Source organism: Dysidea avara, chromosome 11 (assembly GCF_963678975.1).
Source record: "Dysidea avara chromosome 11, odDysAvar1.4, whole genome shotgun sequence".
In the NCBI taxonomy this organism is placed as follows: domain Eukaryota; kingdom Metazoa; phylum Porifera; class Demospongiae; order Dictyoceratida; family Dysideidae; genus Dysidea; species Dysidea avara.
Window position 1 is genome coordinate 21059660 of NC_089282.1, and position 15115 is coordinate 21074774.

Genomic DNA, 15115 nt, shown 5'->3' on the forward strand with positions numbered 1-15115 from the left:
TATGTTTCTACTAGAGCGACCAGTGACATCTACAGCAAACGAAAAAACTCCATGTAAATAAGGAGGAGAAATCCTGTTAACAATCTTAAAAACTTGAAGAGCGGTATGAAAAGTACGCCTTTCAGTTAGAGACAATCGCAAATTAAAGTTATCAGAAGATGGTGGTGATGATGTAAATTTAGAATGAAGTCTCTCTAAACGATGAGTACCAGCAGAATTTGATGGTGACCACACAGTATCACAGTAATCTAAAATGGGTAGAATATAAGCTTGATACAATAACTGCAGAACATTAGAGGAAGCCGGCTTGACTCGATTTACAGCAAAAAGCTTCCTTCTAACTCTACTAAGAATATAATCCACATGAGCTTGCCAAGTAAGATGTTGATTCAAATATACGCCCAGATATTTGGTAGAAGAAACTTGCCTTAAAATATCACCATCCAATGTTAATGTAAGATTCAAACCTCTAGTTCTCTGATGAGAACCAATAAGCATACACAATGATTTAGATACACTCAACCTCAATCTGTTAACAACCAGCCAAGTAAAAATATTTTCTACTTCAGCCTGAAGAGTTTTTTCAACAACAGAAAGGGAGCTTATACATAGTGTTAGATGAATACATAGTGTTAGATGAATACTGGTCAATCAATTTCTTAAAATCATCAACTGATGCTGCTGCACATACTACTTCTTGGGGTAAATTATTCCATGGTTCAACAACTCTTCTTGTAAAAAAATATTTCCTGGCATCTCCCCAATGCTACTAAAATTTGCATATCATTTTCATAAGTTAATTGATCTAGCCCTGACATAAAGTTTAGTATTTTAATCAGAAGTATGATTCCTCCAAAAGGTGATGTGGGGGAGGCATTTGCCCCATCCTGGATCCGCCATTGTTATTACATCATGGTACTTCAAAGATATCATTTCCTCCTGTAATGACTCATCCTGAATTTGTTGAATATGTTAAATCTATGTATTTAAGTAATGATGTGTGTTAGTAATTATTAGTGTGTGTGTATAGTTTTTTTTTGCATCTGTTTGTACTGTACCTATGTGTTTTAGCTGTGGTAAGGAAGAACAGCTCATGCTAATTATCAAGAGGATATATAATAATAAATCAAATCAAATAATATAATGTGCGTAATGCTGAGCAGTATTGAGGAAATACAATGCAACTACATTAATGATCAAGACACACAGTAGTGTGTCGTGCGGCCCAAGAAGTCGGCGCGCCACACCGTGAGTATATTAACAGGAAGAAAGAAAACGCAATTTTCACACGTATGTAGCTCTGTGATCTCTTATCCGATTGGAACCAAACTTGCTAGAGATGTGCCGCCCAGTTAGGGGAGTCTACATACCAAATTTGAAGAAAATCGCTCCAGCAATTTCCGAGATACGAGCGAACAAAATTTCACTTAATTTCTTTGTTTTTTTCTTCTTCATTTTGCACACTTCGCAAAATTCGCCATAAAACACGAATGCGCGCTCGGATTGGGCTGAAATTTGGCACACTTAAAGGGCTCATTAAGGCGAATCTCCGTACCAACTTTGGTAGAAATCCGATGAACATTCACGGAGTTATGACCGATTATTTGCGTAAAATAAGGTCGAAGGTCTGTCACGCCTACAGGGTAAACCCCTTGGAGGAATCAGTTGAAAATTGATATGCAGATGGAGCAACCATCGTAGGAGTGCCTTTTGTGGTTTGAAAGGAATTGGGATAAAGACCATGGAGATATGACACAAAACCCAACCTGTGTCAAAATTACGCGATCGATTTTTATGAATAAAAAACTATTAGTTTTTGTGTCTACCAGGCAAACCGCTTAGAGCAACAAGCTGAAAATCAGTATGTAGCTGGAATAATCATCATAGAAAGTCCTTGCAGTAGTACAGAAGAATCGGATCAGGGGCGGATCCAGGGGGGGGCTTTGGGGGCTGAAGCCCCCCCCCCCCCCCTTCATATTTAGGCTTTACTTGATCAATATGCTGAGTATTATAATGAAATTTTGGCTTAGCATAATTATATGATCACTAATAATACAAGTACTCATAAAACCACCTTATAAACATCTTTCCATGGTATTATTAGTGGATTTATGCTAAAGTTTATGCAACAAGGACCCGGATCAGCATTGGAGGTGTACAAGATCGAGATACTCTAATAGAGCAGTCAGCTAACTACTCTAATAGAACATTCACTGGAAACATGTAGTTGGTTCTGTTATGGAAGTTCTGTTATGGAACTTTCCAAATCTGCCTGCACCTATGCATGCAATGAAGTGCATTGGTCTGTTTAAAGGACTTCATTCATCTACTTGTGTAGTTAATATGTATGGCAATACTTAATTCAGGTACACAATTTCCATTGAAAATGCTGCCAGATTCAATCTTGTATTGTTCAAATTTCAAAATTTTCCACTTTCAACATTATTATTCTAACATACGCCTATTCAGTGTTGTGCAATTGTGAGAGGGGTGCATCATGTACTTGGTTGTCTGTACCTACCCAAACTTTCCCATTAGCAAAATGCTTCAGAGAGCCATACCTATAATCTAAAGGCAGGAAATATTATGAATTTTATGTGGAAATGTCTCCAAATTGCAGTATTTTAGCATCTACTTTTCAAAATTTTCCTGGGGGGGGCATGCCCCCAGACCCCCCCTAGTTCCAGCATGCTTTGCATGCTGGGAAGTGTGCTTCACACACCTCTACTCAAGAGATTAGTACCTTGAGTTAGCCCCCCCCCCCTTTTATAAATCCTAGATCCGCCCCTGCGGATTACAAATCACTGAGTTATGATTCGAAAGGCAACTACGTGCAGCAAATGAGAGATCGAGATACTCTAATAGAACAGTCACCCTAATAAAGCATTCAGCTGCATTTATGATTTACTCAGTTATATGACATTGCAAGTTATTCTGTAGGGAATTCAGCTACAAACAAGCCACCCTGTAGTCAGATCAGCTAGAAGAAGGTACCTAATAGAGAGTTCAGTCACAAAGAAGCCATCATGTAGAGAGTTCAGCTCAAATAAATCACCCTGTAGAGAATTCAGCTGCAAACAAATTGCCCTGTAGAGAGATTAGCTAGAAGAAGTTACCTTGTAGAGAGTTCAGTTACAAAGAAACAATCATGCAAAGAATTTAGCTGCAAACAAATCACCCAGTAGAAAGTTCCGCTATGAACAGATCACACTGTAGAGAGTTCAGTTAGAAACAAGTCATCCTGTAGAGAGATCAGCTAGAAGAAGCTACCTTGTAGAGAGTTCAGTTACAAAGAAACAATCATGCAAAGAGTTTAGCTGCAAACAAATCACCCAGTAGAAAGTTCCGCTATGAACAGATCACACTGTAGAGAGTTCAGTTAGAAACAAGTCATCCTGTAGAGAGATCAGCTAGAAGAAGTTACCTTGTAGAGAGTTCAGTTACAAAGAAACAATCATGCAAAGAGTTTAGCTGCAAACAAATCACCCAGTAGAAAGTTCCGCTATGAACAGATCACACTGTAGAGAGTTCAGTTAGAAACAAGTCATCCTGTAGATAGATCAGCTAGAAGAAGTCACTTTGTAGAGAGTTCAGCTACAAAGAAACTACTATGTAGAGAGTTCAGCTGCAAACAAATTGCCCTGTAGAGAATTCAGCTACAAACAAATCACCCTGTAGAAAGATCAGCTAGAAGAAGTTACCTTGTAGAGAGTTCAGCTACAAACAAATCACCCTGTAGAGAGTTCAGCTACAAACAAGTCACCCTGTAGAGAGTTCAGCTAGAAGAAGTTACATTGTAGAGAGTTCAGCTACAAACAAATCACCCTGTAGAGAGTTCAGCTACAAACAAGTCACCCTGTAGAGAGTTCAGCTAGAAGAAGTTACATTGTAGAGAGTTCAGCTACAAAGAAACTACCATGTAGAGAGTTCAGCTGCAAACAAATTGCCCGGTAGAGAATTCAGCTGCAAACAAATCACCCTGTAGAAAGATCAGCTAGAAGAAGTTACCTTGTAGAGAGTTCAGCTACAAACAAATCACCCTGTAGAGAGTTCAGCTACAAACAAGTCACCCTGTAGAGAGTTCAGCTAGAAGAAACTACCATGTAGAGAGTTCAGCTGCAAATAAATTGCCCTGTAGAGAGTTCAGCTACAAACAAATCACCCTGTAGAGAGATCAGCTAGAAACAAGCCACCCGTAGAGAGTTCAGCTAGAAGAAGTTACATTGTAGAGAGTTCAGCAGTTTAGCTGCAAACAAATCGCCCTGTAGAGAATTCAGCTACAAACAAATCACCCTGTAGAAAGATTAGCTAGAAGAAGTTACCTTGTAGAGAGTTCAGCTACAATCAAATCACCCTGTAGAGAGTTCAGCTACAAACAAGTCATCCAGTAGAGAGATCAGCTAGAAGGATCACCTTGCAGAGAGGTCAGCTACAAAGAAATCACCCTGCTTCATCTTTTCTTCTTCCTGTAGTAAAGATAGGTTAAAAAGCCCCTAAAGCCGGCCATAGGCCGGCTTTGGGGTATACAAATACAAAAAGAAGTGAAATCTAATCCAAAACGGCCAAGCTGTAAAAAAAGAGCGCGGCCCTGAGAAAGGCTATGGTGAAAAAAGATGTGAAATCCAAGGTGGTGGCCAAGAAATGGCTATGATGGTAGGTTAATGGTAAAAATTTTAATAACAACAATTCAGGTGAATTTTTTTTCACCATAGCCTTTTGAGGGTTGCACTCTTTTTTTACAGCTTGGCTGTTTTGGATTAGATTTCACTTATTTTTGTATTTGTATACCCCAAAGCCAGCCTATGGCCAGCTTTGAGACTTTTTTAACCTATCTTTTTTTTCTTTACCACAGGAAGAAGAAAAGATGAAGCAGATGTTAAATACTTTAAATATTTCTGATTTTATCAGTAAATGTACAAAATATATATAATAAATATTACAGAACTCTTCATGGTGGTTTCTTGGTAACTGAACACTCTACAAGGTGACTTCTTCTAGCTGATTTCTCTACAAGGTGAATTGTTTGTAGCTGAACAATCTACAAGGTAACTTCTTCTAGTTGATCTCTCTACAGGGTGATTTGTTTGTAGCTGCATGAACTCTCTACAAGGATACCTCTTCTAACTGAGCTCTGTACAGGGTGAATTGTTTGTAGCTGAACTATCTACATGGTAACTTCTTCTACCTGATCTCTCTACAGGGTGATTTGTTTGTAGCTGACTTCTGTATAGCTAGGTGGTTTGTTTGCAGCTGAGCTCTTTACAGAATGATTTCTTTGTAGCTGAACTCTCTACAAGGTAACTTCTTCTAGCTGATGTCTCTACAGGGTCACTAGTTTGTAGCTGAATTCTCTACATGGTGATTTCTTTGTAACTAAACTATCTACAAGGTGACTTCTTCTAGCTGATCTTTCTATACAGGGTGATTTATTTGTAGCTGAACTCTCTATAAGAAAGCTTCTTCTAACTGATCTCTGAACAGGGTGAATTATTTGCAGCTGAACTCTCTACAAGGTGACTTCATCTAGCTGATCTTTCTACAGGGTGATTTGTTTGTAGCTGAACTCTCTACAAGGGAACTTCTTCTAGTTGATCTCTCTACAGGAAGATTTGTTTGTACCTGAACTCTCTACAGGTGATTTGTTTGCAGCTGAACTCTCTACATGATGGCTTCTTTCTAGCTGAACTCTCTACAAGGTAACTTTTTCTAGCTGATCTCTCTACAGCGCAATTTGTTTGTAGCTGAACTCTCTACATGATGGTTTCTTTGTAGCCGAACTCTTTACAAGGTAGTTTCTTCTAGCTGATCTTTCCACAGGGTGATTTGTTTGTAGCTGAACTCTCTACAAGGAAACTTCTTCTAGCTGATCTCTCTGCATTATGAATTACTGTGTTAATTTATGTACATTGTTCACAGGCCAAAAATTATGATGTTTAATGCTCTTGGTTTCTCTATTAATTTTACTCTCAAAATAATTATAAGCAATGGTACAAGTATACTAGAACAACCCTAATGGCAACATGATGCATAAATGTAATGTAACTAAGCAATCAGCTGCAAAATAATGTAAGATTTCATCTAAAGCAACCACTATCTTGATCATTGGCTTTCAGTCCAAAACACTTTGACTCTGATCATAATGCTCCACTGTAAGAATAAATAACACAGTGTAGTCATACACAACATTACACAGCTATAGTGTAGATGTACAAGTTATAGTGTCAGAAAACCTAGGAACGTTAAATGCTAGTAGGGATCACAGCTGGAGCTACAAAAGTAGCAGCCTATTGTCTGGAACTATAATTCTTACTTAGTCATGCAGTTGAAGTAAACATCTAAGCACTAATAAGTTCAGAACTACTTAGTAGAGTTTTTTTTGCCAAATATTGTAACTCCAGCTTGGAGGGAGGTCTTGTATGCCCTAAACATATAGAAGCAATTTGTTGACTGGTTCCCAACTCAAAAGTATAGAGGAGCAGGCTGACAAGCTACTTTATCTATGTAATGTCATAGCCATGGTCCACCTTGACAGGGGCGGATACAGGGGGTGTACCACAGTTAGACATGAGGCTATTATGCTCTAAAAATTGAGCATTATGCTTTTTAGCAATGCTCAAAAAATTGCCTATTATGCTTTTGAGAATTGCCCATTATTCCTAAAATTATGCCACAATAATTGGCTAATAATGCCAGTTTATTGTTGTATCAGGCAATTTTCCTTGATGTAAAGCTTCAAATAGTCTTGAATTCTTTAGCTGGTTGCTGTATTAGTGTATTTCATTTCAATGTGACTGCTTTATAATAATTATTCAGCGACTGTTCTATTACTATTAGAGTTTCTGACTGCTCTATTAGAGTATTTCGAACTTCTTTAATGGAACTGTGCAATCTGCAGATTTCCTACTGTCAAAGCTTTTTAATCACCTCAAAATGCTAGCATAATTCCTGACTCCCACACATACCAATTATGCCCCAAATTATGTCAGCATAATTGCCACATCCCTAACCAGAGTATGTGTATATGGTACAAACCATGCAGTCACACAGAAAATATGGGTACATGATTAGCACGCTATAGCCAGCCACAGGAAAGTTGTATCATACTACTGCAAATTGATTATGACACCTTTGCATTGCCAGCAAAAAGAACTAGGACATAAAGGAGGACAAAGGTAAATCCTGATGCATGCATTGTACATACTGCAGTATGCCAAGACACGTCTCGGAACGAAGCGACATCTAGCAGTGAAAAATAAGAAGCTATGTAGTTAATTATAAAATTCTGTTAAATATAAAAAAAATTATATAATCCTGTAGCAACTTATCAGAAGTGCCTGAAGACACTTTTGGCCAATACTGCCAAGACTCCTGAAGGTATTGTGAGGCTGGTTTTGGGGTGATAGTTTTTTTGCCAGAAGAGCCAACACCATCATGGTCCCTATTATACAGTACTATTGTACTGTATGATTATGGTGTGCTCCATGGCTTAATTTGACAGTTAGAGTGATGCAGGCAGGCAGGAGAGCGATGTACATGTTGCTTAAGCCTGAGACATGTCCATTTGCATAATATACCACGGGTATACAAGTTATATACAAGGACATTATGAATACCTGCTACCTTTTACTACCTTTTAGTTTGCAAAAACACATTGCAAATTATGCAGTGATATTTCCATTGAAAAATACACTATTGATTTTGTACTAAATGCTTAACGTTAACAAGTCTACAAGGAAAAGGTTGTCACTATATGCAAGTCTAAACTGTTTATTTATTAGGTGTTCTCTGCATGCATTTTCAAGCAATTGTTTGTATAGATAGAGTATAGGTTTACTTCTTAGGTTTACTTCTAATCAGTAATTTTCAAATTAGCAAACTAACAAATTATTCTTTAAGAAACTAGGTGCTCGAAAGGGAAAAAAATCACTGATTACTATACTACTTAAATTTGAATGTTAAGTTTTTACATGATTACAAATGACAACTTTTAGTTTTCAGAAGCTTTTCATGATTAAATGCATAATTGTCTGATTAATCAACATTTAAATATTTCTTAACAAATACGAATATTTCTTAGTGAATGAATAATGAAATATTTATGCAAATAATCAAGAACTGTTTGAAAAGCACCTCTGCAATCAAAATAGCCATGATGAAAAATATGGACGATTTCCGTTTCGAAGGGAAGCCATCACGTGCTCGCGCCAAATCGACACCTTTCTCTGTCAGCAAAGATGAATGGGACACAAAGGAGGACACTGGTAAGTCCATGAAGAATGCATTGTACGTACTGCGGTATGCCAAAAGGCACTTGTCGGGCGTCGAACAGTGAAAAAATCAAGCCCATGCATAGCCTTAGCCATTGTCAAGTTGCGCTTGTCTGAAGGCATCAGTCAGTTACTTACTCATTCAGAAGCAATTCTGTCAAATAAAATTTTTTAAAAATTCCGTAGCAACTTGTTGAAAACGTTTCAGATTGATCTGAAAGCTTTTTTGTGCTTAGTTTTAAGCAACCAATACTGCCTCATCATCATAGGGAAAATTGAGGCTGGTTTTTGGGTGATATTATTTCGTGGTCCATGCCTACTTCTTTGTGGTCCCTACTATACAGTTAATATAGTACTGTATGACAGTTACTATCGTACTGTATGATACTATTCATTTCAGCCTTAATAAATAGTGGAAAATATCAATGTGGTTGGTAACAAATACTAGTGGTTAATAAACGGCATTATATGGAGTTGATGCATTATACATATGAAGTAACAAAGTTAGTAATTTATAACTATATATATATATAGCTAACTGCAACTACAATAATGAGTTACAACTGTTACTGAGTGGCTAGTATTGTCTGTAACTACATTGTGGTAAAACTGTAATCTTCCATAACTTAGCCCAGTGCATGCATGATATATACAGCCAAATCAACTGGATTGATTACAGACATGCTTCATCAACTGTTCTCTGGAATTAAAATAGTTGAATAATTGGCTGCATTGTTAGTGAGTAATTAATATTTTGGGGCATATGTATACATTTAGATTTAACTAGCAATGTAATGACTAGTTACATGACCAGAAAAGTAATTTTAACTGTAACTAGATATGGATTGAAAGTAACAAGTTGCTTATGCTATTGATTATAGGAAATCCTTTAGTTATTAATTGGGTAATAGCATTATCACATGTGACCCGGTCTGGCAAAATCAGTCTTACATATAGCCCATCCATGATTTTAAAGTTTGAAATTTTATAACTTTTTCTGTGAACATGATAACTATTTAAAACTTTCAGTAGAAATATATGGAGATGTTTCTGAAACTTACAGAATTGTTATAACTTACACAGAATTGGAGATACACAATATTAAGTAAACACATACTATAAGACTGATTTTGTCAGACTCGGTCACATATAGTGTATCATAATTAAAATCCATCACCAGCATGTTAGTGGTATATGGAAATCATTTTACTACTATGGTCTGCTAGGGATCATCCATAATTTTATTTTCACAAGCATACAGAGAGTACTCTTTTTGCTTACCCCCTCTCCCCTACCCAAAAGCATTTACTATAAAAATGTTGATGTGATAGCCATTGTATGATCAGTATTACACATCTACCTGTTAATCCTCTGACTTGTCAGAACGTAGCTATTGAAAGAATGTTGACTATTTATATGTACAGCCTTTTACTTGGCTGTGTAGCCAGCTCCTGAAGCAGTCACTTAGACTCCAGTTGCAATTCAGCTTTCACCACCTTAAACATTCTAACCAAACACTAGTGCTAAATTATTGTGAATTATTACTTTGTGTCGTGTTAAGTGAATTTACCCCATCCCCTAGTGTACTCTCTGTACTCTTGCAAAATAATGAATGATCTCTATAAATGTATAATGTATGTAGCTACTCACCTTCAGATACATCATAGGGTACAGCATTACATGATGTACCATTGGAATTTAACACTTTGTCACTTTGCTGATCTTCATGGTCACTCTGAGACTGAAGTTCACCTATAAAAAACAACATGCATAATATTATCATAAAATGCACAACAATACTAAAGTGTATGCTGTGGCTCAAGTTTTCATTACACCGGACCAAGGCCTTCAATGCATTGTAAAAGACATGTGCAAGTGGAACCAATAGCGGATCCAGTATGGAGCATTTGGGGCATTTCCCCCTTACAGAGGTAGACACAGGGGGTCAAAGGGGGCTTTTGACCCCCTCCAAATTTTTTTAGTTTACCAAGATCGAGATACTCTAATAGAGCAGTCACTCTAATAAAGCAGTCACAGTATTAGAACAGTGTGTAGTGAGCTATTTAAGGATTTTTACGTACTTTATCAGCAATAAATGCGTAGTTGATGAGGTGGGCAGCTATGGTGAGCTTATTGTGACCTTTTTTTTGGGTCTCACTTTACCAAACCAGACAAATGTAGTGCCTCAGTAATTTTGACCCATAAGTCTGGATCCGCCCCTGTCTTGTGGCCTATTATTTTTGATTGAAATGCTAAACCTTAATCATCAGGCCAAAATCAATTTATAGCTCATGAAAAATATACTAAGCGACTCTAGAAATTATTATCGTTTCTGGTGTTTAAGACATTCATATCCTTGTATACAGTTTTTAAGACTTCACAACTATCTGTAAAGCCCAAAATCAGCAGTTAGACACTTACTAAGAGGTGATTATTTCCTGCTAGAAAAATAAAGCAACTAACAAGAGAATTTGTTCTTTCCACCAAGCTTTTCACCCATCTACAACTTAAATAATTAGCCTCTTCCCTTGCCTGCACTTGGATCTGCCCCTGAGAAGCTTGCAATAAAAGTCTTTAAGTACCTGGATGATGACAGTTCCTATTATGAGCACTAACTGTACAAATAAACACAGAGACTGCACACATGGCAAATATGCAGTGTGGTTGACAAGACCGATAGTGTTTTATCTTTTTGTGATATAAAAGCATGACTGTAATTATTATGATGATATATTTCCTAATTACCAAAATTCCAATTTGTTAGCGATTTCAAGTTTTGGTAGCAATAGTGTCTTCAGATCACCCCGTACAACCTCTACTTAAACTATGAAATATAACAATTATTTGGGTATATCAGTGCTGCCTGTGTAAGTAAGTGCAATGCATCCATACCAGATGTATACATGTGTACCTCTCATAGTTGCAGCCAGTTTTTTTGTAGATATACTTCCTTGAGAGCTCATCACATCAAGTAACGTATAAAAGTTTTCTGCATCATTCACCTTTAAAGAATTTTCAATGTGTTTCAAAACTTGACGAAGTCGATCTGAGTGTCTTGGTTTGCTTTTAATTTCATCCATGCTTTCATTAGTTATAGTTCCTTTTGATAAAAAATGTGGAAATAAGTTATCTATATCAGTCAGTGTTTGTGCTATTGTAGCAAAGTACTTCATGAACACATTGTATTCTTTCCACTTAGGTGTTTTCTTGACTTGTTGTTGTGGTTCTATATATGTATAAAAGTATTATCAACATTGAAACAATTGCACTTGATACGTATATACCCATACAGTATCAAGCAATTTAGTAAACTGAACACCATAATGCTGTACTGTAGACTCTGGTTATTAGGCGCATGCGCTTATAATTTTTGAAGGAATTATTTGTGAAATTTACTATGCTTGTTAATCGCATGTGCTTATAAATTAAGGCAAGGAATTTCTGCTAGGAGGGCATTAGTTGTGCCCACCACAGTTTTCAAGTGATTTGAACACCAGTAAAATATATATGTAGCTTGCTTCAGCCGTAGAAATGAAAATCCTTAGAAGTCAGGTAGCTACAGCTATCATTATTACAGACGGCAGTATCTGCTAGACACGGGCCTGATGAGGCATCAAGTGTGCTGTGACATGTCTGATTTGTTCTGACAATTTTTGCTGCAATTCTATGTAGTATGAGGTTGCAGAGACAATTTCAACCACATGTGCTTAACAGGCAATATGCGCTTACTAACCATGTGCGCCTAATAACCAGAGTCTACGGTACTTATATACCTACACAATGTACTTCTGATGTCACGGACTATCTGGGTATTATCTACTTGTATGTAATCTTACTACACATGAATGTGCATGCTTTCTTTCATTCACATGAACATGCAACAATAAGTACCTGAATGACTGAGTGGAGCAACATCAATGTCCTGTGTAAATTCTGCATAATCTAGAGTATCAACAAAGAAATTTAGAGTTTCACTTTTGCTTTTTTGTTTGCTTTTTTCCAATTGTACTGTGATACTAATGGACAGATGCTTAATAGAGTCATTATTGCAGAAAGTGAGATGAAAGCGTGGTGGATATGCATTTACTTTTTCCAATGCTTCTAGATCCTGATATTCATAATTTTGAAAATCTATCTCTGTTGATGTAATCTAAAGAATATACGGTATTCAATACAGATGCTGCTGTGCATGCAAGTAAAGCAAAACTTAATATTAGCCACAGTGTTGGTGGTAACGCGTTACTTATGTATGTAACAAGTTACGTAATATTATTACTTCTGTGGTAACTAAGTAATATAACAAAATATGCTATAAAATCTAGTAATATAACTCAAGTTACTTTACTTACAAATGTAACGCGTTGCCTAAGTAATGAAGTTACTGTAAATAGTCTAATATTAAGTAATTTTACTACTACAAGTAAGAAAGTTACTAATCTCGTTACTAATTCACCTAATGAAGACTTAATGAATGAAGCTTATTGACCAGTTTTTTTCTCTTGAATACAATTCTAAATGTCACATGACAGCTTAAAACTGCGGACACAGTATTAATATGTAATATTATTATAGTTACTTTATTTTATGGGTAATAAGTAACTGTAACTAAATGGTTTTAGTTGCAAGTATTAGTAATACGTAATGAGTTACTTTTAAAAAGTAATTGCCCCAACAATGATTAGCTATTATACATAAGTTAACATGTTATAATGTTATAGTGTTGTGCTTGATGAGATGATTCCAGGAAACTGTATAGTGTAAACAAGTTTTCATATAGCAAAAGTCATGATGCTTATGTTTCTTATAAATGAACTGAATTGTATATGGGGTGATTTTAGAAACTTCGTTGAGTGGTTTCCACCTTTGAACCTGACGATTTTTCATCTATGCAAGACTATAATTTATATTTCCAAGCACTATTTGACATTCACATTAACAGCCTTGCTACACCATGCCTGCTGGTTGACTGTGATTTCTTTAGATTGACACAGTTTGGCAGACAACAGCTAACTAAATATTTTGGGAAAGTTTTCAATAGCACATGCAGTATCTCCTATAGCTCAAGATGTGATAGTACCGAAGCTCCATAGGTGTCTGTTATAAAAATCCTGAAATTTCTTTTCCCTTGTAAGGTAGGTCTTAAGCTGATACAGTGTATCTATTATTTAACGCCATAATATTATTATAGATGGGTTTTGGTGGTCTAACACCCAAGCATTGATTTGTTGCAGTTGTTATCAGATCATTTTGAGCTATGAGATATATACAGATTAGTTTACAAATTACATCGTTTAATATTCAAGTGATAAGGAAAACTGCTTGTTAGGTTTCCCCAGGCAGATGATGGAGTCCTGATTCACTGTCGGAAATAAGGAACTGTATACAATGCTAGACTTCAGTGTGCTACTACGCATGTGTACAGATGAGTGAGTTCATTTAACTAACATTGATAAAACCTGATTCATATCATACCATTTGTTTTCCAGTGTGCACAATATTCCAACCTGAACACTGCTTATGGTAGTCCAGACAAAGACAGCTGCTTTTAGAAATCTTAAATAGAATTGGTGCCTTCTTAAGCAGGATGCATTCTTCATGTTGTTCTTGAATAGTCTAAAAATGCCATCATTGATGATATGAATAGCAAAGTACAGGCGTATGCACATTAAATAATATCAATTTATAATAGGTGATATCTACAACAGTAAGTAACATGGTAGTGTACTGTGTTGTGCACCCAAGAAAGCATGTCATACTGTGGGTATATTGACAGAAAGAAAATGATATTTTCATGCATGCATAATATCATGGTCACCCCATGCCATTTTTGAACTGAAGCTACCTACTACGTAGGTAGGAAAGGTCATTCACCAACTTTGAAGTTGTCTCAGCCCAAAGGACAATAATTGGATAGTTTTGTCTGAAATATCACGTGAACTTCAATAGTCCAAGTACAAAACCAGTGAATGGTGGGAATCACTGTAGGGATGTGGGAATTATACCTGAATAATTTTTAAAATAATGATTGGGTAGAAGAATTGAGCATTATTCCATGAGCGTAATTAACATGAAAATACTTCAAGATTGAGATACATTAATAAAGCAATCACTTACCTTAATACAACGATTGGCACGGAGTTATTATAGTTCCATTACTTCTAATACTAGACATCTTGCTAGTAAAAGCAGAATACAGCTAGATTTAGCAGTTTTACTGTAAAAAAGTCATGTTATATAATTCAACAAGTACACAGAAAAAGTTGGAATTTTCAACTAGAGTAGGGACCATAGCACATTGATAAAAAGTACTGAAACAAGTTGGAGTATAATGCACGATATTAAATCACAGTAAAACAATAAGAAGTGTTATATGCACAGTAGGGATATAACACTTTTTATTGTTTTACTGTGATTTAATATCGTGCACTATACTCAAACTTGTTTCAGTACGTTTTATCGATGTGTTATGGCCCCTACTCTAGTTGAAAATTCCAAATTTTTCTGCATACTTGTTTGTTAACTATTTGGTAAATAATTATTATGGCTGGTGAACCCACGCATACCACATCTGAATGGCGTCGCATGCCGCATGCAGCTATATTAATTATCATCTGAAAAGTGAAGTATCCATTACGCTTTGTTGTCAGCTATGTTCAACCTGTTACACAGCATTTCGGATCAAGAATGGCACCTCTGCAATCCACGCAAACTGAAAGAAATGGTTCCATGCGCCCCAGTATTAATTATCGTCTGAAAAGTGAAGTATCCACTGATTACGCTTCGTTGTCTGCTATGTTCAACCCATTACACAGCAGTTTGAATGAAGAACTGTTCAAAAAGTACCTCTG

The 15115-nt window shown here is 36.4% G+C and overlaps 1 protein-coding gene across 1 annotated transcript in view; it reads right to left on the reverse strand.

Annotated features, from left to right (window-relative positions):
• Positions 1-5926: 5926 nt before the first annotated feature.
• Positions 5927-15115, reverse strand: part of LOC136238722 (uncharacterized) — a 41132-nt gene continuing 31943 nt past the window's right edge. The window contains exons 6-10 of the mRNA XM_066029284.1: positions 13740-13880; positions 12159-12417; positions 11179-11493; positions 9918-10019; positions 5927-6147 (exon numbers count right to left, since the gene is read on the reverse strand). Of these exons, the coding sequence (XP_065885356.1) occupies positions 6110-6147; positions 9918-10019; positions 11179-11493; positions 12159-12417; positions 13740-13880 (855 nt within the window). The 3' untranslated portion in view covers positions 5927-6109. The remainder of the gene's footprint in view (positions 6148-9917; positions 10020-11178; positions 11494-12158; positions 12418-13739; positions 13881-15115) is intronic.